The sequence below is a fragment of the Phyllostomus hastatus genome, unplaced genomic scaffold, assembly GCF_019186645.2.
Source record: "Phyllostomus hastatus isolate PE091 unplaced genomic scaffold, TTU_PhHast_1.1 phas_scaffold_129, whole genome shotgun sequence".
In the NCBI taxonomy this organism is placed as follows: domain Eukaryota; kingdom Metazoa; phylum Chordata; class Mammalia; order Chiroptera; family Phyllostomidae; genus Phyllostomus; species Phyllostomus hastatus.
Window position 1 is genome coordinate 17,083,624 of NW_025334009.1, and position 25,713 is coordinate 17,109,336.

The 25,713-nt window shown below is 39.2% G+C and overlaps 1 protein-coding gene across 9 annotated transcripts in view; it reads right to left on the reverse strand.

The window, feature by feature from the left end:
* The window catches only part of RBMS3 (RNA binding motif single stranded interacting protein 3), a 622,722-nt gene that overhangs the window by 451,725 nt on the left and 145,284 nt on the right, over nt 1-25,713 (reverse strand). For 6 of the 9 annotated variants that reach the window (XM_045856807.1, XM_045856814.1, XM_045856812.1 and 3 more), the window contains one exon: nt 23,292-23,464. In XM_045856807.1, the coding sequence (XP_045712763.1) occupies nt 23,292-23,464 (173 nt within the window). The remainder of the gene's footprint in view (nt 1-23,291; nt 23,465-25,713) is intronic. The other 3 variants (XM_045856809.1, XM_045856815.1, XM_045856810.1) reach the window with 1 other exon arrangement.

A 25,713-nucleotide genomic window follows, 5' to 3' on the forward strand; every position in this document is an offset into this window, starting at 1 on the left:
TATGGAAATACTCTTTATTCAGAGATTCTGTAATTTGTGAATTTACCTACTTACTAAAAGTTATTTGTCAGCCCCAAATCAACACTTGAGTGGCGGCTGCGTGGTCATTTGTGGACACGTGCAACAAGGCGGAACATCTGAGTTGTGTGCTGTGAATGCTCCCAGCTGGAGCTGAAGACGACAGTGTTCCGCCTTCTTGTTTCAGCGCTGGTGCCGTAAACAAGTGTCCTCTTTGCGGTCTATTTAGTGCCACATTTTTCACATTTTCTGTGCCTTTTTTTGGTTTAAAATGGCCCTCAAGCCTAGTGCTGAAGTGCTCTCTAGTGTTCCTAAGGCTACAATGTGCTGTTAAAATAAACTACAGTGAAGGCCAACCCTGAAAATCTCCAGACAAAACCTTTCTAGCCACGCAGGCAAAACTAAATCTAGCTTATTTCATGAACATGAGTAAAACAGGTCATTTCTTGTAAATGCCTCTGATAATCATAAAAGAAACTTGAGTCATTTTCCCAAAATGGTATAAAATAATCACTTTCCACCAACCCCCTGCTGTGGAAACCCCCATTGTAATAACCAATCATTGTAAATGTTAAACAACTTCCTCATTTTCACTTCTGAAAGCTCCCAGTTTGCGAAGTGTTCTTATATGCACAATATACTCTCACCAAGTACGTTCTTTTACTGATTTGGTGTTGTCAATTTTTCTAGTTCTGTGTTTTTTGCAGGACCTTAGAAAATAAACGTTAGATAATCTTGGTTCAGACATGACTTATAGTACTGTTGGCTGTGAGTTCCTTGTTAATGAATTAACACTATATATTAAATAGGTGCCTTTAAACAGAAACACACATAAAACAAGGTTATGGATTGATCCATTGATGAAAATGTTTTGATCAGAGTTTTCCAGAAACCTGACTATGTATCAGGAGCAATAATTCAATATTTTTGCTCATTCAGTCTCCACAGTGACTATAGGAATACCTTCTGCAAGTAACATGAACTGACTGTATTTCCATACCTAAAACTTAAAAATTATCACTATGAATGGTGACAATGACACATCACTATATAATTTAATGTTGCTGAAATTAAAATGCATATAAATATGGATAAGAAACAATTCTCTCTTCAGAGTGTTCACAGTCTAGTAGAAGAGACAGACAGGTAAAGAATGAACTAGAACACGGGGTGGTAAAAGTGATAATCAATATATAAATAAGATGGAATGGGAACATAGAGGCATATTATAGCAAACGATTTATTGGAAATTAGAGAAAGGATATGGAATGCATGATGCCATGTACTTGAGTTGTTTTCTTAGGTGTGAGTGGGAGTTCAGGAGATAAATAGGGGAGCAGAGTGAATCAAGGCTCGAACACAAATTATCCAACTTTGAATTCATGAATAAAAATGGCAAATACCAGTGGACTATTTTGACAATGGAAATAGATCTCTAAATAAGAAGAATACTCACATGTAATATTGTGAAATTATTGTTGAGAGAAATATTCATTAATTAAACTAATAATAGATTTCCCCCTTACACTATGCATGCAAGCTTGCTTTGCCCCTGACCTACAAAGTCCTAAGGCTTATTGTACACATTGAGTTACAACAGTAATGTTTCTTGGCTAAATGACCAAATAAGTAAAACATGTCAGTGGACCTGATTTAAATTAAAAGAAAGAAATAATTTTTACCATTGGCATACAACATTGGAACTATATTCCCAATTTACTTCATTTACCTTAGGTGCCATAGACACACTAGGCATGCGCTTCATTCCAGAAAGTAATCCAATATTAAGAATAAAAGGCAAGTTTCATAGAAAGTATCCTGTTGGTACATGTCCTTTGTGGTGAGGTGGGAATCCCAGCAATTAAACACAATAGAGTCCTTGTTCCCCTGTGCCAATATTTTTAATAGATCCACCATTGTAGTAGACTTCAACTTTCCCCGGGAGAAATTACAGGCCTCCTTTGAAAGATGCTGAGAATTACCCCATGGCTATGTTCAAATTGTCAGGCTTCATTTTGAACCATTCTGAACAGCCCTCTAAGTTCCAGGGAATCAACATGGAGGGTGCAGTGCTGGAAGCGGCATTATGGTGTCTGTTAGAAAACAGCGGGGAAATCATCCTGCCAAAGTCGCTTCTCCCCACTCCTACCCTGACAAAATAAGAGGGATGATTGCCTTCCAAATACACTGTGCCCAACTCCTGCTAACCAAGTTTAAATCCATCAGCAGCTGCAGCAACTTGCAGGCTGTGCCAGATCCCAGGAGGGGAACACCTACAGGGGCAAAGGGCCTCCCGAAAATCCCCTGCTCACTCCCTTCCAAAGGCCTAACATCAAACTGCCCTCAAGGTCCAGAAGTCCTGGCAGAAAAGGGAGTTTAAAAAGCCTAAGAAAAACACGTTCCCCACTCTGAGAACAGAGAAAGTTTAGATATACCCTGCTCACCCATTGCTAGCGGCTTTATTGCTGGCTGTATCTCCTGACTCAGTTTCTCTTCCCTCACCTCGTCCTGCCCATTTCCTCTCGACAAGTTTGCTCACCAGGCCCCTCAGCCTTAGCACTTCTCACAAAGAACAGCACAAAATAGATGCCAGCAGGGCCGAAGGCAGACGCCAGGGCGCTGTCACTTCTTCGCCCCTGCCTACAGTGGAACGCCAGCAGCTCATATGGATTCCGCCCTCCTCCAGCCAGCCTCCAGTGGAAGCATGCTCTGGCCAGTGCCCCCACACAGTCAGTCACAGCTGCTAAGTGGTCCCTCAGCTTCAGGTGGTCTATAAGCATCCTACTCCAGACAGATGCCATAGTTCAAGGCCCAGGCAGGACAACCTGCTGGAGCACACACGTTCCAGGGCAAAGCAGCCCACCGTGAGGCGAGAGGGGGTCCGAGCCAAAAAAAAAGCCTCAAGGGTTTAGTTGCTAACTGGGTTGAAGGACCTGGCACCAGAGACAGGGCCCCAGGCATGCTGCTGGGATTCGCTGCAATATCCAGCTGCTTGTCTGGATGCTTGGTGCCAAATAGCGATCTTGGCATCCAGCCGTCGGGCGGGCACCGTGACTGAAGTGCTGCAGTTCAACAATTTCGCCAGGCTGTGCCAGCCCAGAGAAAGAGAGAGCGAGCGCTTCCCTGTCTAAAATCCCTTCCAATGGCATCTACTTCCTGTGGAAGCCTTGGCTTTCAGATGTTCTCCCCGAAGTGGAGTTAAAGCGTTGCAGAGAAAATGGCTGGAAAGGAAACACCACATGCCTGAGCTTCTCTTCTGAATGGGTTAAAAGTAAGACGCTGGGGATTAGCTCAAGTTGGTGCCCCTGAAACAGCTGCTATTGTCCCTGAGGCTCCGGTCTTAGCAAGCAAGAGAAGCAGGGAATCAAATAGTTTTCAGCGTAAACCCCATGAATATGCAGATTTCCTCCCATTTATAAACATATTAATAGCAAGATTACATGTATTGGGTTGCTGTAGATCCAAGTATCCATTAAATTGTATACCAGTTTTTAAACCATTTTCAGGCTATGCAAACTTCACCCAGAAAACATGTACAGTCAAGCACACTTTCAAAAGTTTACGTTCATTTCCATGGAACCCCAGCTTTTCCTAAATTTCTTCTGTTTCGTATTAAATACTTGGTTTGAGCTACTATAGAAGGATAGTGCCAATGAAGATTGCTCTCCATTTTATTGCATGTTTACTATATGTTTTTGTAAACCATAACCCCTAGATCCCCTACAGAAGATCAAGCAAACAAAGGCCAAGTAATTTGATGGGACATTAATGATGACTAATTCCTTTGGCTCAACGGCTGAAACTGTTTCTTCTCTCCAGCTCTTCCAGACTGGTTTCAATTCTTTGCACGAAATACACCAAACAACACCAGTCATTTATTTAACTACTGTGTTGCTAGTACTGGCTTATGGCATGCTGGGTGTCAGGAAAACTTACCCATATATTGCCAGGTATAATGCATCCTTTGTTGCCCAAATTTTTGAGGGAAAAATAAGGATGTACATTATACATGGGTACAATGATTACATACCCTGGATATAATAATGAGTATGATAATCCCACGTATAATGCACACTAAAATGTCAGTGCATATTATGCACAACAAAAACACAGTAATTGGTCATCATGTTGACATTTGGAATCATAGAGCTCCCTTTTCCCAGCCATTTTAAGAAATCTGATCTTTCATACAGATTTTACAGAAGTTGTAGATTCTAGATCATAGAGTAAACTACATGAGAATGCCCATAATCAAAATCATATCGTAAGCTCTAAAAACAGGAGGCAACTAATAAGGCACTGACCATTCTCATCTTGTTTCCATTGGTCCAGGTTGTAAGAAAGCATATCTGTGCTTTGTCTATTAGGACTAAAGCACACACTCCTGAGTGCCCTTGTACATGAAATATACAACAGCCAGGTAAAGAAGTTGAGGTTCAACTAGGAGGGACCCTTCCTATTAGGTTGCTAATTATTATACAAATCACAGTCAAAAGCTGCTAGCCCCATACAGAGGAAAACCGCTGTGTCTGTCTGATGTCATGCCTAAACGTATAATTTGACATCCTTCCTGGATCCAGAAAACTCCTCTGAAGACTCATAGCCCAACTTGTCTTTGTTTACCCAAAATGTCCCTCATGCTTCTCACTATGCAATTAATGATTTTTTTTCAGGGTAAAGAGGTGATCAGCTAATTCTTCCATTGCGCTGGACTTAACGCCATTATTTGTTCAAACCATTCACATAGGATGTACTCCAAGTACATGACGGTGGTATGCTGGAAGACTGTTAGGGATAAACTGTCTCTAAAAACCATTGCTTATATACTGTCTAAGCTGGCTGGTAAGGAATAGCCAGGTACCTGTCTATTAGCCCTTCTCAAATGAGGCAATGTGGGCATGAGTGAGCTGGCACACTGCCCATCGCTTCCTATCCACGGGTGGGGGACGGGGGCGGAAAGGAAATGCTGGCACTTGGCCTCTTACAGAAGCTTTGTGGAAAACCTACCACGTTTGCCCTCTCAAAGAGTGAGGAATCCTGATCTACTTGAATGTCTGGAGAAAATAAAACAAAACACCTCAGAAGCAGAGGGTTGAGGTCATTGTGGCTAATACTGAATGTTGTTTAATTTGTATTGGGAGAGACTAAAATGCTGATGGAGGGGTCTTTTGCCTGTTCACTCTCTTCCGATGTTCTGAAATTTCATCTTTACTATCTTTAAAAAATAATGGGGAGCTGACACTGAATTTGGAAAGTATGTAAGACAGTATCTTACAAGAATGTCTTTCTTGTTTCCCCTTCTTCATCATTACCCATGCCCTTCCAACTATGTGCCTCGGGGTTTTGCAGTTATAAAAAGGTTGGTCTCCAAGTTTTAATACACAAAGGGAGATCAACACATACTAGTTATTCTATGAGGTATGGTTCTACAGAATGCAATTTTTTCCACTCTGTCCTAAGGGGTGAAAATGATAGGAGTTTAAGATGTAAGAAGGATCTTGAAATTAGTTACAACAGTTAACAACATTTCATGCCACAAATTGTTATTGAGCACTTAACACATGGCAGGCATTGAGCTGAATGGTTGGGGATACAATGATGAAGAAGACATCATCCCTGCAAATACAGAAGTGTTAACAAGCATGTAGACAGTGGTGTGTGTGTGTGTGTGTGTGTGTGTGTGTGTTACGTGCTGCTGGGTACTGGCCACGGAACTTGCTTAGGAAAACTAGTCACAAGTTTCCAGTTTGCCCCACTATTTTTTGTTCATTAAGTACATGCTTTCCTTATTTGTCCATAGTTTTATTTTTTTATTTTGTTTTGTTTTCTATCAATCACTGTGATTTAGGCTTACAGCATCGACCTTTCTCAAGGTTTCAAAGTTACCTCTATGAATGAGGCATTCAAACAAAAGATGAGTAATGTGCCCGCAGTCATTTTAACATTTTAGCAATTAGCATTAATACCTAGCAGTTCTGTGCACAAAGGAATCGTAGGGTTTTGAGTGTAGGTGAAACCACTGTCACTAAAATCCAGGTAAAATTGAATGTCTTACTCGAGATGACAAATGTACTAACTCATTAAGACTGATTAGTGTTTTAGTACATGGTATATTATTCAGTAGCAGAAAGCAGGGATCTCTGAGAACTGGAAATCAAACAATTACGTGTTCTGTAACAGGAGTCTAGGAGGTCATAAATCATAGGGGCATTTGAGGCCCAGGTAGATAAAGGGACTTGCCAGGACCATGGACATGTTAGGTGGCAGAGCTAGGAAAAGGCTTCAAGTCCCCCAATTTCCAGCTACTGCACTGGTGGGCGATCATTGGCCATGTTTTTCCAGACCCAGCATATGCCTCTCAGATACATTCCTGACTGCTCTTTAATGGCCGGTTGGGAACTCTGGGTGGTGGGTACCCACCCCTGATCTGAGAATCCCCTGCCTTGACCATGCTAGGAGATGCTAGGCTTGCTGTGGCTTGTTGCCTTCTTGGCCCTACCTCAGGGACTGTGGTTTCTCAGCTTCTCTAAGTTTTCCCAGAAAACACTCAACTGAATGAAATAGCATGAAATATGCTGCTCCCATTTCTGTCAACCCAGGGATGTGAAATGGGAACTCTACTGTGACTGTGGTGAAAAACGAAACTCCGGCCCTGACCTGTGTGGCTCGGTTGGTTGGTGTTGCCCCACAAAGCGAAAGGTCGCCGGTTCAATTCCCAGTGAGGGCACATGCCTGGGTTGTGGATTTGGTTCTGGGCTGGGGTACATGGGAAAGCCAGTGGACCAATTGTTTTCACATTCATGTTTCTCTCCCACTCTTTCTCCCTCCCTTTCCCTCTTTCTAAGAATAAATAAATCAAAATCTTTAAAAAAAACAAACATACAAAATTTAACTCTGGAGCAAGTTGGAAACACAGCCCTGTGTAGCATCGCACAGAACACAGCATCACAAAGTGACATGCTGGGACCCAAGCACAAGCGCATGTGATGCAATAATATAGTAAAAAACTTTTTTGTAATCTAACAACTATTTTTGACATATGTTAAGACGAAGTCTAACTTTCTCATCTTACACTAAGATGATGATGGCACTTTTGATATTAAAAAGAACTTTCGAAAAATGCTAGTGATAATAATTTATGCTACTAGATCTATGTGCCAGTCAATAATAGATAGCAGGTGTTTTGCTAGTATTATTGTTTAATCAAATCAAAAGCTGGCAATATATGTTAACCATCCCCTTTTTTTGTTATTTGACTGTTTCTTTCTAAATCTGAAAGTCTAGGAATTTTTATTCTATTCTACCCAGAACACTTGGCAATTTAAGCAGCCAGTGAGTGATGGAAAGAATAAAACTCTATCAAAGGGCATTTCTATCACACTGATAACCAGGAAATAGTAGCTTTCATTTGAAATACAATTTCATATTTTTGGATATGTCATCGTAATTTGAGAGTTGTTCATGTTTCTTTTTATAAAGGGAGAAAAGGCATTAACACAAACAAAACACTTTTGCTGAAGTGTTTTATGTCAAACTAGGCACTCAACACTATTTCTTAAATAGTTACAATGCAAGATGTTATATCCACTGCACATTAAAGATATGTTGTTTTGACAGAGCTCTACAAATAATTAATTTTCTTGCAGTGGTTCAGAAAGTCATTCTTTTGCATCCATTGATAGACATTTATGAGACTAAAGTTTGTAATATGGTTTGGTGTCACCAAGAAATGCTATGGAAATAATTTTCTCTTTCCCGACATCTGCAGGGATTGAAATACCCATGCTCTAAGCCACATTTTGTTGAAGAAGGTCTGATTCAACAGCTTATGTGTTTATTCCAACAGTAAAAACCCGGTAAGATTGAGAAAGCAGACGCTACTACCTGATTTTGAGTTCCCATTCAGCCACTTTTAGAATATGTCAGTAGTTTCTAACCTCCAGCAATCATTTAACCTCTCTGTGCCTCAGTTTTCCTAGATGCAAAAGGGAATTAACAGTTAACTCATTAGGAAGGGAAGAGGTTGAGAATTAAATGAAATAATGCAGCAGGTCCTCAAATAGTGTTGTTTTGTTCAATGGTGTTTCGCTATAACATTGATGGGGAAAAAAATTATTCCCAGCTGGAGACTCTGTATGGAGTTTGCAAATTCTCCCCTCATCTGTGTGGGTTTTTTCTGGAGACTCTGATTTCTTTCACACCCCAGCGATGTGCACGTGAGGGGAGCTGGTATATCTGCAGTGCCCCAGCCTGCATGAGCCCGGGTGTGCACCGCGCCCTGTGATAGAAGGCTGTCCTGTCCACGGCTGGCTCCCACCTCATGCCCTGAGCTGCCAGAAGAGGCCCCAGCCACCCACAACCTTGGAGTGTAATAAGTGGCATGGAAAATCATTATCTGGCTTGTTTTTATAAATCTTTCTTAAATGCACCTACAGCTTACACTTATTTCAATGCTTAATGTTAGAATGGTTTTGGGTCTTGACTTAGAAGTTTGGTGATGCTTTTTGTGACCAGAGACATGCCAGAGGGCCTTAACTCTTGTTTCTACCCATTAACTTATGGCTGCGATCTTCAGCCTTTTTCATCTCATGGCACACACAAACTAATCACTAAAATTCTGCAGCATACCAAAAAATGTATTATTTTTGCCAAGCTGACAAAAACAATAGGTATAATTTTCACTCATTCACACCAGGCACCTACTGCTATGTTGGCTGTTGTCATTTTTTCATTTGGCAATCTAAAGGAAAAGAGGTCAGTGTCCCCGACTAAATAGTCAGGTACTGAGTGTTTCAAAAATTCTTGTGGCACATCAGTGTGCCATGGCACACCCACTGAAAATCGCTGGCTTATGGTTATGTTGGTCTCATTTTATATATTGTTTTGCTTAGCGTAGCAGTTTCCAAAAAATGATCAATGACCTTGAGTACAGTTCCAGTAAGCAGAGTCCTGGTTTGCCTGGAACTGAGGGGTCAGTCCCCAGGATGTGGGACTTTCGTGCTGAATCCAGGAAAGTCCAGGACAAGCCAGAAACAGCTGATCACTCTACCTGTAAAGTGCTTGTAACAGTATCCCGCACAGAGCACTCGCTAAAACGGCAGCCCTCACTGTAAGTGGTATCCTTTCCCCTGGAATTCAAATATGCAATGAATGCGAATGCATTCATCTTCCACAGAATTAATGTGAAGTTGTGACCTAGCAAATACTGCCCTTTCGCACACACAGAGTCAGAGCAGCAAGAACTCATTGCTTACGTAAAGGTCCACAGCAAATCACTTCCTGCTCAGACAACATGATCCTGGCAGGACTGGGTTCCCTGGCAATCTGCCTCCTGTCCCCATCTCAGAGGTGCCACCCATTATTAGCACAAGAGGACTCCTTTATGACATTTTGAAACTGGGGGAGCCTTTAACAGTTCTCTGATAACCTCATTTCTAGTTCTCACTTGCACTGTTACAGATTTTTTCTGGTTTGTGGTCATGAAAGTATCCTAAGGACACATCGAATAAAGCACGCAGGTAATGGCGGTGATCACCGAGTTCACCATGTGACTGTGCCATGGTTACGTGTCGAGACATGCAGGTCCTCTGCAGATCACATTTCTGGCTTGCCCTGTGATGCTGAAGCAGGAATCAGTGAAACAGGTCAGCTCTCTGCCTCTAACTTGGTTGCTTTCCTAAGGTTCCTGTGCCAGAATCTGCAAGGTTCAATTTTTAATGCTACAAATTGGCACAGTTACTTTGGAAAACTCATGTGCCGGGCAGCAGTTACCAATAACCAAGGTCTGTGTCTTGAATAATGAAGGCAATTGTGTTTATGTAGATGAAGTCTAGAAGTAAAGAATCATGGAACGCCAGAGCTGGGAAGGACTTGGGACAGTGTGTTGTGATATCCTTGGATCAAATGACCACTAGCTTCACACAGAACGTTCAGATGAGGAGAAAACTCACTTCCGTTTATAACAGGAAAGTTCTTAGAAGCATAATATTCGCTCCATGCCAGGCCCTATTTGAGTGTTCTTTTGGGTATTAACTCATTTAATTCTCTTAACAACCCTAAATGGGAGGGACCATTACTGTACCTGTTTGATAGAAAGAGAAGCTGAGGAAGAGAGAAGTATGCAACTTACCCAAGGGGACAGAGCACATGAATGGTAGAGCTGAGACGGAACCCAGAGCGGTCCTCATACGAATGAATGTGAAGAGGACAAAGCTATCAGTGCCGAGAACAGGAATAACAGGGTCTCTGTATTTTCCAAGAAAGAAGCTACCCAGAGCAACTGAAACGTGCATCTGAATTTATATATCGATGAAAGACTAGTTTAATAACTGATATTTGGAGCATATGCTCCAAACTTCAATGTAATTGAAGTTTACATCAATTACCTAATCCTAACTTCAGTGTAATTATTTAAATAAATAAAAATCTCTAGTTGGCAAAAAAAAATTTTAAAGTGTTTAATACACCGAGGAAACACTTTAAAATGTAGACTTTGTAAGAAAATTTAGTTCTTAAGAACTAATTCAGCCCTGGCTGGCGTAGCTCAGTGGATTGAGTGCGGGCTGTGAACCAAAGTGTCGCAGGTTCGATTCCCAGTCAGGGTACATGCATAGGTTGCAGGCCATGACCCCCAGCAACCGCACATTGATGTTTCTCTCTCTCTCTCTCTCTCTCTCTCTCCCTCCCTTCCCTCTCTATAAATAAATTTTAAAAATCTTAAAAAAGAAGAAGAAAAAGAACTAATTCAAGCTAAAACCAAACTCAACCTGTTCATTCTGCAATAAAACCTAAGTGATATTAGTATACCATTAATTTATGCACATTGACAAGATCACTGTTTTAAACAGCTTTGTTATCTACATTCAAGAGCTAAAAGGCTTGTCATTAGTTTGGTTCCAAAACTCCCATTTTATTTTAAAATGCATATTATTATGCCATATTTACACACTACAGCTATAAATGTTTTTCAATTTGTTTTGTACTATATTTTCATTTTTATCCTTTAGATAGAATCCAGGTCATATGTGTTTGTCTTGATACTGTGAAAATTTATAGTAAAATATACCACTACACAATAGATAGCAATAAGATTGCAAAACAGTACAGGATAATATAAGGTTTCATGGTTGCGTAGAGATTAAAAAAGACAGGAATAATGTAAACACCGAAATAGATGTTTTGCTTGAATGCAGAGCCCTTAAAAATACAAGTTAACTCCACTTACTTTAGTCCTGTTATATAAATATGAATGCAATAAAGATTTTTTTACATTGTGTAAGTGAATAAAATAACTAGCATTTATTAAAGATTTAATATGTATCAGTCACTAATGGCTCTGATGGTAAATGACTCAGCCAACTTTCCACAACTAGTAAGTGGTTAGTTAGAGCCCACCACTGACTCAAAATTCTTTGCTGTTCTCATGGTATGATGCTACCCCTTGCTTTTATAAGCAGGGGACTTTAAATTGTGAACTTCCTAGCCTGTGATTGTATTTTTAAACAGCTTTTAGAATGATGGAAATGTTTTATATCTTGATTGCCATGCTGACTACATACGGGTATATGTTTGTCAAAACTCATCAAGTCCTACACTTAAAATGAGTGTATTTAATTTTACTTCTCAATAATGTTGACTTAAAAACTAAACAACAAATCTATTTACAAAAATGCCAGGGGCATGTTTATTGCACAAAACAAAGTACTCATTTATCAAGAGACACCACCGTGTCAGAGATACAATGAATATAACAGATAAAAAGTAAAGCAAATGTTCTTTAAACCTTCTTTTAAAAATAAAATGTAACTGTAACAATCTCAATCATGTGATTAAATAATGTATACAAATCATACTACTGCCAATTTTCAGAGGAAATGCTATCATTTTTAATATGACAGATATGGCATATGTCCAGGGAACAGTTTCCTGTGTGTTTTTCAATAGTCTCTTACATTGTGGCCCCAGAAGTCATTTGGTTGCAAATAGAAATCTGTAGGAAAATTCCAAAGCCAAAAAAACTTCCACCGAACACCATTCCATGAACACAAACTACTTTACATCGGGTTTGGAATTAGCAGTCAGTGGTGCGCTGTGACCTGCCTGACAGCCAAAACTTTATCGCTCAGGCAAGAATAAATGGTTATTTCCTGTCTCGGTAGCAATACTGAGTGAGTAAGCAAATTATTGATCCCTATTTAGTTCCTAAATACATGTGACTCAAGTTATCCTGAGGCTTCCCTCCAAAACTCGCCTTAGAACCTACACAGTGAAAGAGCTTCATATTCAAAACAGTTCTTCTTTCACTCCAGTGGTACAACTGGAATGCAGGGCCTAAGACAAAATCCTGCTTCCTGTGATCTCCCACTGTGAACTCAAGGGTCTACCCTGGAACAAGGTTTGTGATAGAAGTCCAATAAAATCATTTCTATGGTACTGATGAATGCAGGCTTTATTCAGTCATTAAATATGTATCTGTTACCACTTAAGCACCTAGAATTGTGCTAGGCATTGATGTACAAAAAGGAATAAGAAAAATCTACTGTCCTCAAAAGGTTACAGTTAAGAAAGGTGAGAGGGAGAAGAGAAGGAGGATTAAAGAGATAGTGACAGAGAGAGAAATAGAGATAGACAGAAATGATAAAGATAAAACAAAAGATAGATGACAGAGACAGAAAGATAGGACGGGGGAAGAGAGGAGAGAGAGACAGAAAGAGAGAGCAAATGAATAAAACAGAAAATCAGTAGGAAAAGTTTTAGAAAACACAACTATTTAGACACAGTTTGAGCACAAAGGAGAAACAGACATTTCCATGTGGAAGGACTGTCAGGTAATGAGCCTGAATTGAGGCTGAGTTGTTCAGCTTTTACCTGTCAAAGACTGCCCTGGTCAAGTTTGCCCATGACCTTGATGTTGTCACATCCAAGTGTACCTTCTCTGTTGGTACATTTCCTAGCTTCTCAACAGTATTCAACACACTTGATTATTCTGACTTCTTGAAATACTTCCTCCTTCCAGCTTCTGTAACATCACACTCTTCTGCTTTTTTGGGATTTCCTCTATCTCATTGGTTATTCCTTTAGAAACATTTTTTTCTTGGCTTCTCCCCATCTCAGAACCTCAGAATATTGAGTAGTGTGACCATTTTTCTTTTCTTGCTCATATATACTCTATGTATGCATCATAATTAAGAGAGGAAACTATTAAACCAAAGGTCTTAATTTAAACACTGGACTTGATAAGTACTAGTTTTGTAACCTTGGGAAAGTACTTCACTTTTTTGTGTCATTAATTTTTCATCTTTAAAATGGGAGGTTCTCATGAGGTATAAATGAGTTAACACATATTTTATGAAGTACTTACATGTAAAATACTTAGAATAATGTTTAGCACATATGAAGCATTATATTACTGTATTAGTACAACATAATTAAATGCCATTTCTAATGCTTAATCATGCCCATTCTCTATATCAATATTTTCATGTAAACTCTGCTTTGGAAACCAGCCACATACCAAACTGTCAACTTGCATCTCATTTTAGATGTTGAAGAGAATCTAAAATAGAAAAGGACTGAGAAGAACTCCTGATTTATCTTTACCCAAAATTGATTCTTCCACAATCCTCCTTACTTTATTCAATGACTCTATATTCTGTACATACTAAATCCAAACTCTTACCATTATCCCCAATTTCTCTTTCACTTAACCTTACTGCCATGTTCAATTCATCAGTAATGTCCATCAAAACGGCCTCCAGAACATATCCTGAATCCATCACAACTAACCTCCTCTACCATCTGACCCCACTGCAAGCCACCCCCGCCTCCTCCCTGGATTCCTCAACAGCCTCTTTGCTCATTTGCTGGCCTCTCATACACCACTAAAATGCACTCTTTATATAATAGCAAGAATAACTTTTTTAAAAAGAAATTCATTAGGAAAAAAACATTTTTCATACTCTGCTAACAAAACTTCGCCAGTTTAGCCTTGGCATAACTTTTTTTTTGTCATCTCAAGGTCACTTCCCAATCATTACAAACAACCTCCTTTTTATGGCATTTAAACCTTTTAATGGCATATTCTTATTTATCATTTTAAATTTTTCATTCCTTCATCTATTGTGTCTCATCATTAAAATGCAAATTCTATGCAGTGACTTACCAGTCCTTAAGCTATCTGCAGTGCTTGGCAAATAGATGACATTCAATAAATATTTTTAAATAAATAAGCAAATAAAATATGACAGCTGTGAAACAGAAGAGATGTTGGATATTATAAACACCAAGTAATTGAAATCTGTGTACCTTGGAAACTGTTTCTAAGTTGGGGAAAAGCATGACTCCAGGTTGGGGTGTGTGTGTGTGTGTCATGAATGGATGGATAATGGTGTCATTCACATTAAAAAAAAATAACATTGAAAAAGGAACAATTCCAAGAATAATCTTTTCAGGACATTGAGTTTGATAATTCTTTTTTTTAAAGATTTTATTTATTTTTAGAGAGGGAAGGGAGAGGGAGAGAAAGAGAGAGAGAAACATCAATGTGCGGTTGCTGGGGGTTATGGCCTGCAACCCAGGCATGTACCCTGGCTGGGAATCGAACCTGCGACACTTTGGTTCGCAGCCCACGCTCAATCCACTGAGCTACGCCAGCCAGGGCAAGTTTGATCATTCTTAAGACTCCAGTTTGGAATTGCCCAGGGAATAATGAGAGATGCATCTAGGAGTAGAAGGAACATGTCTGCATGGGGTAGAGATACGGATTTAATAATCATCAGGATAGTTGGAATTATTTAAGTAGAGAAGAACAGAGAGTGTGTGGAGTGAGAAGAGAGGAGGTCAGCGCTCTGGAAAACACCAAAATATTCCAGAGGCAAATGGAGGAAAATCAAAGTTGGAAGAAAGAATCTACAAAAGCCAAGAGGGAGACCCAAAAAAGAGGGACAGGACAGCCAAGGAGGAAGAAAGTTTAGAGAATGAAGGAGAGGTCCACAGGGTCAAGTAACAGAGAGATCGAACCAAATAAGGACTAACAAAGGAGCTAGATTTGGTCATTAGAAGATCACTAAGCACCCTGAAAACCAAGACACCATGTGAACTTGCCAGAGACCTGCCTTTGAACCCCAAATCCCTCAGAATTGCGGGTACACAGCAAATCTGCCTGACATTCAACGTCTCCCAGATCGCCAGGACTTTACTTGGCACATCCAGAGGCTGCTGATCATGCCCTCCCCACGCCCCTTTCTTTGTGTGTTCTACTACCAACACAGTTACTTAAGGCACCTGGTACTCTCAGGGATTTCATCTTTACTTCTTGCATCCATTTCTAGGAAAAATAGGAAAGAGTTTTATCAGCTATCAGCAATTAAATAGATTTTCAAAAACCATGGACATTCGGCAGAATCTTCTTCACCCAAAGTAGTGAAAACAATCATGAATGAATGAATGGTCAATGAATCTTTGGGATAATAATTTCTAAGATGACCCCAAATGCTGCTAATTTTTATAAGAGTCACTAGATTTATATTCAATAGACTACAGTTTGTAAGAAAAAAAGAAATACAGAGAGAGAGGGAGAGAGAGAGAAAGAGAGAAGTTGGCTAACATGAGTCAAAATAGCAAGGGTTTCTAGTTTAATCATCAAATAAATGCAAACATTATTAAAAAAATGAAATGCTGAAGAAATGTTTGGCTTATGAAAATCACATGAGGAAGGAAAATGAGATCCTTCTAAGCACATTCTTAAGGCAATTTTGGAGACCTATTCTAGGTCCTGATCAAAACGTCAGTCCTTGATTTTTCACGTATAAATCTAAATATCCACTTTTGTCATCAGAAAGTCCAATTCATTCTAAAAGTATCTTAACGAATGTTATTTTAAGTCTTATGGTTAATTACAATCAAATTAGTGACTCCTTTGAAATTTCTAGATTCTAAGAAAGCCCGAATTAGGAAGTTAAGACAAAGGATAAAATTATGTTTTCCGATTAATGTGGGCAGCATTTACTCAAGGGGCTTTCAAACTTCGTACCATACTAGAATAACCTAAGCAAGACCGCAATATTTTCAGTGTCTAAGCTGACCCGATACTGGTTAAATCGGACTCCTTGGGAGTGAAATTCAGGCATCGGTATTTTTTAAAGCTCCTCAAGGGATTCTCAGGAGCAGCCATGGATTTGAGAACTCGTGACTTACGCTACCCTCATTCCCATTAAAACGAATGTTTTAATGGAAATGAATAAGGGCTTTGAAGTAAGAGCTCGGTTTGGAATCATGGTGGCTGTGTAAACTTGGACAAGGCCCTTAACCCTTTGAGCCTCAATTTACTCAACTGTTACTCAGGAATTATTGAGCCCACCTCATAGGGTTGTTTTGAGCATTAAATAAGGTCATGTAAAATTCTAGCAGAGTGCATGGTATGTAATACTTACACAATAAATGTTGTTAATAATACATATAAACTAAAATTTATTATTAGGTATTTATTATTATTAGGTATTTATTATTAGGTATTTATTAATTACAAACTATGTCTGGTTTATAATACATACTGGGCAAATATAATTGTACCTAAGTATGAACTCATATATGTATCCAAGTGTCAGCTCTATGCCGACTCTATAAATTCAGACATCTAGCTTGGGATTTAAAGGCACTCTCTCATTTAAATTACACAAAGGCAGGGTTCAAAGATCCTCAAATTCACTTTCTACTCACACCTGCCACCACACAGATTTATGGCACCTCAAAAGCAGCTGCGTAATGTGAGTCCGACTTGCAGAAGAAAGCTCCCAATAAATTTCCCCAGGTCTTATTAGAGGGAACTTTTAAATCTTCAATGACACAGTAAGAAAGAGCTCAAAAAATTTCCAGTCATATTTTTCTTATTTACTCAGTTACTTGGGAGTGCATGATGACTTGTTTTCTTTAGTTGTATCTGAACAGTTTGACAGATTACTGTGACAAGGTTACTTTTAAATTGATAAAAGGTTTGATTGTGTTGGTGCATTTGTCAAAAGTGTCTGACACCACGTATAATGGATTCTGCACTCAGGGGCCGGATGGCACTTGAATCAGCTCTTCAGCTATTCAGCCTTCAGCGGCTCACCTTAACGAGGCGTCCAAAAGGGGTGGGTAAAAGTCTGGGAGATTTGCTTGGGCAGACCCTCAGCTCTTGAACACAAACACCCCTGCTTTGTTCTCCTGTTTCACTGTGGGCATTTCTCCTCTCTTGTTAAATGTTAAAGTGATGTTTAGAGCTTCTCTGTGAAAGGAGCAGTGCTAGGGTGTCAGAGCTTGAGCAAGGAGAACATTTGCAGGGAAAGATGAAAGACTGGCAGCGGACTTCCTGGTTTCCTGGTGATGATTAGAAATGTGTGTGCACCTATCCAAGAGTGTCGCTCCTTCGCTTTCATGCTGCTTTCAGTGGCCTGAGTGGCATCATGTTCGCTTTGTTACAGGAGAACACTTCACTCTGTGCCTGCGTCAGGTTGCTGTTGGATCCAGATGAGTTAATTATGTGTAAGTGGGGGCAATGTCCAGCTAGGGCTTTCTGAAAGCATCGCGTTTGTTAAAACGTGTAAGTCATGAGAATGATTAGATAAAAGGTATTGTTCACCTGGAAAATATAAACACATTAATGCCTTTTCTTTCCACTTAAAATTCAATCCATTATGTTAAATGTGTGGTTTTAGTTTTTAAGAGCAATTTCAATGTCTTTCAAGGGCATGTTTACAATCATATAATAGGTTTCCACTTTCTCTGAGGGAGGAAATATGGCTTAATATGTGAAAAATAATTATACCATGAAAATTTTATTGGGTCCAGAAAAGTTCCAGTGCTCTCTCTTTATTAAGGAAAATCAATCTTCCCCCCACTTACATCTCCTCTTCTTGAAATAAGCATAAAAGGTATATCTATAAATATCTATAAATATATTCCAACTATCGCATCCATAATTTCCAACTGATAACCCATCACGGGAACATAATTGTATAAACAACTGGAGTTTTAGTTTTCATTACACAGTTGACCCTAGAACATCTTAAGTTTAAACTACACAGGACCACGTATACATGGAATATTTTTCAAGGAATATATTGGAAAATTTTTTGAGATTTTCTTACTACCGCTGAAGCAATCATATTGATTACACTAGACTACCACAAAGTAACCATACTGTTGTCCCTTGGTTATCAATGCATGAATTGTTACACCTGTAAATAAATATGAATTTCTTTTCCACATTATCTTTTCATTTTTGATGTCTAGTGTTAGTTACACATGTAATATCTACAGTGTCTTGTTATCATATATGACAATATTGACATAGACATAATTTATCTTGTAAACAGATGACAAGCTTATAATATTGATAGATACAGTAGAGTACTATAAAAGTATTTCTCTGTCTTTATGATTTTCTTAGTAACATTTTCTACTCTCTAGCTTACTTAATGGTAAGAATAAAGTGTATAATGCATATAACACACAAAATATGTGTTAATCAACTGTTTATGTGATTGGTAAGGCTTCTGGTCAACAGTTGGCTATTAGTAGTTATGTTTGGGGGGAGTCCAAGTTATATGCGGATATTGGACTACATAGGGGATAGTGTCCTTAATCCCCATGTTGCTCAGGGGTCCACTGCATTTGCCTTTAGTGCTTTTAATATGGCAGACGTTGAATGTTTAATAGTATATTGATGACACACTTGTGACTGGGTAAGAAAAAGAGACTAAAATCAGTGATTTGGGCCCTGTTTTGTGCTACTTCACTGTTTCTTTGGGAGTTCATTTGGCTAATTGCCTCTCAATTCATTGCTCCTTAATACAAAAATAAATGCCTATGAAAGAAGACATCTGTCACCACACTTCATTTTTCCACCACCATAATTATTAATTCTCATGCTTGATTCCCTGACCATAAATTCTTCTTCTTCTAGATCACTTTTCAGCTCTTCCTTACTCCGACTGTTCCTTGATTTCACTCACGGGATCCTCGCTTTCCATTCTGCCACTGGAGCTATCTTTTTGAAACAAATTCTATGTTACCTTCCTGTTTGTAACAATTCAGTGATTTCCTCCACTGCTCTTAGAATTTAAAAAAGCTCCTCACGTGATACACAGAGAGATCATCACCTTATTCCTCTCCATGTTTCCAGCTTATATCGCCCCATACTCCAACAGTGTCTCTCTGCTATAACCGCATTGGCTTTACTTACAACCCTTTCATCTTTGCTACGCTCCCGCCAGCCACTGGATCTACACACATGAAGTTCCTTCTGCCTGGAAGGTCCTTCCCTTCCTTCTTTACTTAGTCAAACCAATTCCTCCTTCTGATCTTAGCTCAACTGTCACTTCCTCAAAGATACCTTTGCTCATGACCCTATCCAGGTATAATCTCATGTTACAAGGACTCTTAGTTCCATGCTCACTTATTGCATGTATAGTTTCAATTTTATATCAAATCATATGATTATTTAATTGATGCTCTTTTGTCTAGGGAAGTATAAGCTCTGCTAAAACGAGGCCAGTATCTGGCATGCAACAGAAGTGCTCTGCAAATATTTCTTAGTTGAAAACACAATAAAGGTCCTTGAGAATTCTCAAGATGAAGACATTACAAGATATTTCCTACAAGACACACAATGTAATGTATTCATTCAAAACATAGGTATATCTAGAGATTTTCCATGGAGTGCAGTCATTCGTCGTGTCTATTATTTTTGCAGTCTTGTCTTCATTTCTTTTACTTTATTTGCAATTCAAACGTAGGGGCTTTGGTGATGAATGTGAATAGAACACCTAGCAATTTGCTCGCAGGTTATTCATTGTGAAATAATGCAATTGCTTTCCTTTAATATCATTCTCTTGCCATTCATTGGCATTAATATGGATATTGCATTTAAATTCCAGATAATTTGATATATCTATATGCCCTTTTTGTGTATCTCTATTTTCTATCATTTTATTACTGCGGTTATAAGCAAGTATTGCATTTTCTATATTATAAAGATAATATTAACTCTAAAATACTTATAATTTCATAGAAATAAACATGGAAAATTGATCCTGAGAGCAAGTTCATTTAAACCAACAAATATCCGTTTTGTAGATGAAACTAAAGTGTTGGATCAGTGATGGAAATGCAGAATGATCTGCATCTTCGGAAGACTGCTAATGTAAAGTAGTGATGAGCAATGTGAGAGACCAACACTACCTGAGACAAAACAGGAGTTTACACGTGACCTGCACTGGTCTCGTGCCACAGGCATCCCTAGCCATCAAGTCATATTCATGCAGCTGTATCTGTGTAGGTCGTAGCCCCGACAACTCTTCACTAGGGACCTGCTGAAAGATATAAAAGGTGGCCCAGACCAGGTGTTATTACTGACTAATGAGGTCCTCAGTAAAATATCAGAATTTTAGGATAAAAGAAGTTTAAAAGATTATCAAGTTCCCATAGACTATTTTACACATGGTAGAAACCAAAGTTAAGAAGGGACAGATTGTTTGTCTATGACCACTACCTAGCTGATGGCACAGCCAGGAATGAAACCAAGATCTTGGTACACAACTATTTCTACTACATTCCCATTGCCTGATCATGTTAGTTCTGTAAGATTCTATAGGGAAACAAGTCTAAGCAATAAACCCCAGGTCTAGACCACATCAGTAGCTGGAGAACCAACAAATATTTTTATAATAACAATAGCACGGGCCACATTTTATTAGCTACCAAAAATTAATATGAACAGGTAACCATTACCCTCTGTGCACTTAGTGTTCTTTCAATTTCTACAACACACGTAAGAAACATTAACAAAACTTCATTTCTCCAAAATAGTATTTCTACATCATTAAATCTCTTTCCTAAATTAAAATGCCAATACAGGCTTTTAGGTAATAATTTTCATTTATATATTTCTGGCAACATTTTTTTGCAGAAATAGACATTGATACAGAATTTTATAGTATAATGCTCTATCAGTGTTATGTTTATCAACTTGCTCTCTCTAAGAAAAAGAAAGAGAAAAAAAATTTTTAAAGCTCTGATTTGTAGGGCTCCCTTATTCCTGTGACATAAATACTCCCACCATGGCCAACTTCAAGATACTGAGTTTGTAACAAATTATTCATAGAATTCCAGAATATTTAACAGTTGGCTCTAGTGCACTAATCAGAGGCACCGCTGATACTACAGGTAACCTCTTATTTTTTTAAGATTTTATTTATTTATTTTTCAGAGACAGGGGAAGAGAAGGAGAAAGAAAAGGAGAGAAACATCAATGTGCAGCTGCTTCTCATACAGCCCCCATTGGGGATTTGGCCCACAACCTAGGCATGTGCCCTGACTGGGAATCAAACCAGCAACCTTTGGCTCACAGGCCCATGCTCAATCCACTGAGCTACACCAGCCAGGGCTACAGATAACCTCTTATAAGAGGGTACTGAGGTTCAGTAATCTGCCTTAAGATCATATGGTAGCTGTATAGGTTATAATACACAGAAGTCAAACTCAACAACCTTCACATATTAAAGTGAAATTTTATGCATAAGAAATAGTCAGTGATTTTCATATTATTGTAGAGAGACATGCACCAAATCCACCAATATCAACAACCCCATGGAGCCTGTGAGAAATGGGTATGCTTGGTTTCCTCCCAAGGCTGAGTGAATCATAATGTCTTGGGCCCCAGAAATCTGTGTTGCAACGAGTGCTCTGACTAGTACAGAGCAATGGGAAACAATCTTTCTGTACCATCTAGCATTTTTTTATGAATGAGATTCACATACAAAACAAAGTTAATAGCTACCCTTCTTTTTCACATCAGATTTCATTATAGGAGATACTTCGTTTGAAGCTTCTAACATAAAAGTCTGCAATCTTTCCCATTTTCCAAGACCTTATTTTTAAAAATGGTTTCGATTTTTCTAACAGCAAGAACCACAACAACAAAAAAAAGTGAGTGATTTACCTTGTAATTCTCAACCTCAACATTTTATAGACCAAAACCTAACATATTCGCATCTTAGCCATGGCACCTTTTTGTCCTTTATTTTGTTTTCAAAACTGCTTCTAAATAATTTTTTTCCAAAGTGTCCCCACCCTAATCCACTTACTGCCTAGTCAACTGGTTATATAGTTACGTATTTGTGTTTTGGTTTATCTGCCACTTCCTGTTGTTTTGATGTTTGTTCCCGATCTTAAAAACCAGAACAAAGGCAAATAAATACTGTCTGCTTTGTTTTCCTCTTCCAATATTTTAGAGGTTGGAAAATTTACAAAATAAATATCCTCTCAACCTTCTTGTAAAAGCATTGCAAAAGAGAAAAAGAAAACTTGAGTAATATTTTCCCCTAATTTAAAAATACCCAGCTAAGGCACAATCGAATAACAAATAGCTGGGCTGATATTTGAAAATCATCAGGCAACAATCCAAAAATACAAATCTATGATCCTTAATTTATTATACATTATTAATTATATTTGGAGGGTAAACTTAAATGTGTTTAATTTATACCCCGGTTTTTCTTCAGATCATATAAATCTTTCACCTTTTTAAATACGTTTAATTTATGTTCACAGAAATGAGAGAGTTAATAATATGTGTTGGTAGATAAGAGAAAAATGAAACTACTTTGGAAGGGCATTTAATCACTCCCATATTCCCTAGAAAATATGAAGCTACTTAGCAGTTCTTGGCCTCGATGGAAAATGGCTTTACTGAACTTGGAAGTAGATATTTTCAAGGCAACTAGAGAATTTGCCTTAGAATTCTCCAATTACCTGGTTCCCAACAAACTTATATTTACCAAGAACTTGCCGGGAAATCTTTGCAACACAGGAGATAACCATCCTGAAATCTGCCACATTTTCTGAGTTTTCGTGATTTCTCGCACTAATATTTCAGGGGAGAAAAGTAGCTTTTCTTATGAGATTCATCAGTGATTCCATCAGCCATAAGGTGTGAGGCCTCAACACGATGTTTGCCCATCATCTTTCTGGTTAATACCTGCATCTCAGCCAGAATGCCCATGTATACCTGCTCAAGAACCTCCACTTCCCCACCATGAAGTAAACACATTTTATTACCTAAAGTAAGCTGGACTTAGAACTCAAATTTGAATCCCATTCACACAACAGAGTCTTCCTCACTGAGACCCCAATGAATGAGTGTATTGGGAGCAAGAACCAAGCGCTGTGTGGTCTGAGCCCAGGTGGGTGAGCTTGTGGGTGAGAAACGGCGCAGAGAGCAGAAGGGCACTTACGGTTGGCACAGCTTGATTAGGTCCTGGTCAGTGGTGCCTGGTGGAAGGCCTCGAATGTACAGGTTGGTTTTACTCAACTGTTCCCCGCTGCTGTTGTTGCTGCTGTTGTTGCTGCTGCTGTTTGTGCTGGGGCTGGGAGGAGCCATGGGGTGGGGAGCTGGTGCATAGGACTGCTGGAAACAGAAAAGGCTGTTACTGGAAAAACAAAGCCAGCACCTAGTCCCAGGCCAGCAGAGCACCTCGAAAGCAATGCAAATGTCTCGGCCTCTCCAATCCACACATGCACACACTTCTATACATCACTATTCTGTGCACTTCTGAGAACATATCTAATGCTTTCTCCCCTCTCTGGCCCTGTATTTGGAACAGCAAAATTTGCCATAAATGGGACAAAGACAAGTTCCCGGGTTCTCCTGACAGTAGCCTATGGCCTCTGACTGTGTCCACTGTGATTTTGCTTAGACCCATAAAGTAGCATATCATCTTCCTCTCTATCAAAAAAACAAAGTTCCCTCTTGACATCAAAGCTCTGCCTAGCACCCCTTTAATAGCCAATCATCTTTGGTTCACTTCTACTTCTTGTTTCCTCCTGTTCTCCAAAGCAACTTCTTTATATTGTTTCCTCAGCATTACTCTCCAGCACAATCCCTGATATAACCTGGCCAGGGCAAACACTCTTATAAGAATCAACCAGTGAGTGCATACATAGGACAACAAATCAACGTCTCTGTCTCTCTCTCTTTTTCTCTCTCAAATCAAGTTTAAAAAAGAAATCACTCTGTAAATAGCAATTCTATTCATAAACAAATGAATGAATTATCTCTTCACTCTTTCCCAAATGTGCTTCTTCATGGTGAAAAATACGTTGTTAGTAAGACTCAGCCACCACTCTCTCACTGCACAGTCAAGATTCGCTTAATTTTACCCTAATCCAGGGCCTCAACCTAGGCACAATCGACAAAGTGGCTAGGATAATTCTTTGTTGTGGGGGCTGTCCTATTCACTACAGGGTGGCAGCAGCATCATTGGCTTTTACCACCAGAGTCTAGTCGCACCCATCTCCCAGTCACGACAACCACAAATGTCTGCACACACTGCTCAAGTCCCTGGGGAGTAAAATCTCCCCCAGTAGAGCATTACTTCTCTAACCTGTCACACTATTTTATGACCAAATAGAAATGATAAAATGACCTCCAGTAACCTGGAACATGTGCAATCTGAGAGTCTTCCTAGTTATACATGGCAAAAGTAGTAGATCCATTACTTATTATACTTTATTCCTTTTTCATACAGGCATATCTTCAAAAGTTCTAAAATTACACTGACTGGGTTGGAGTCCCTGGAGTCTCTTATTGGCTGTGTGACCTTTGGATGGTGCCTTAACCTCCCCGAGACTCAACATTCTCATTAATGTGAGGAAGATAAAAATAGTACTCTCCTGCGTCATAGGGTTTTTACCAAAACTCAATGAGCCGACACAATCAAAATGGCTCCTGGAAATTAGTAAATACACAATAAATGTTAACAATAACAAGAATGTAATATTAATAATAAATAATGATAACATTTTTCATTCATATTTGTATTACCAGTGACATTGGTCTATGTAACTATCCCAAATATTCTCAACCATAACCCAGAATGCAACCTAAAGACACAATAAACACATTCATCAGATTCCCGTGGGGGACATTTTTGGCCGAATTTTAACCTGAAGACACATTAGCTGTTTTATCAGGGGTGGGAGGTACGTACCCTTCAAACAGCAAGTAGGTGCTTAATAAATAGTTAGGCTGTATGATGTACAATAAAAAATGAATAAACACAGCCTTTAATCCACACAAGAGGCCACATTTTAGCAGTACCCAGCCTTGTTTCCTGCTATAACAGTCTGTTTCACATGTATTTCCAGGATTCTGGATGTTCCCCAGTCCACAGTTTTAACGGACTCTAAGACCATGCCTCTTACGTGCACTTTGCAAAGGGCAACTTGTTCTATCTGCTCTTGGTGCCAGACTTTCCCCACCAGCCACCCATCACAACTACCCCATTTTCTCCTGTATTGCCGTCCTTCTTCCAGCCTCCATGCTAGAAACCTTGCTGTTAGCTTCAACTGTTCCCTAGTCCTAGGTCTCAAAATACAGTCAGCTACCAAAATCTCCGAGAGGTTTCTACAATGATCCTTTCCTCTAAATTCCCACTCTTTCTTTAGGCCAGCATCTGAACCACCTCCTATGTAAAGGACTTCAGATTTCCTATTGCCTTCCCTTCCCTCAGGCTTTCCTCTTATGAACTGGGGGTGGTGAGGAGTGGGAGGAAAAAGACAAAATAGTCAAAAACAAACACAAAGTGGCTGAGGTGCATTCAGCACTTTGTTTAAGAAATGGGGAGGTGACGGGGGAGGAACGGCAGGAGCGAAACC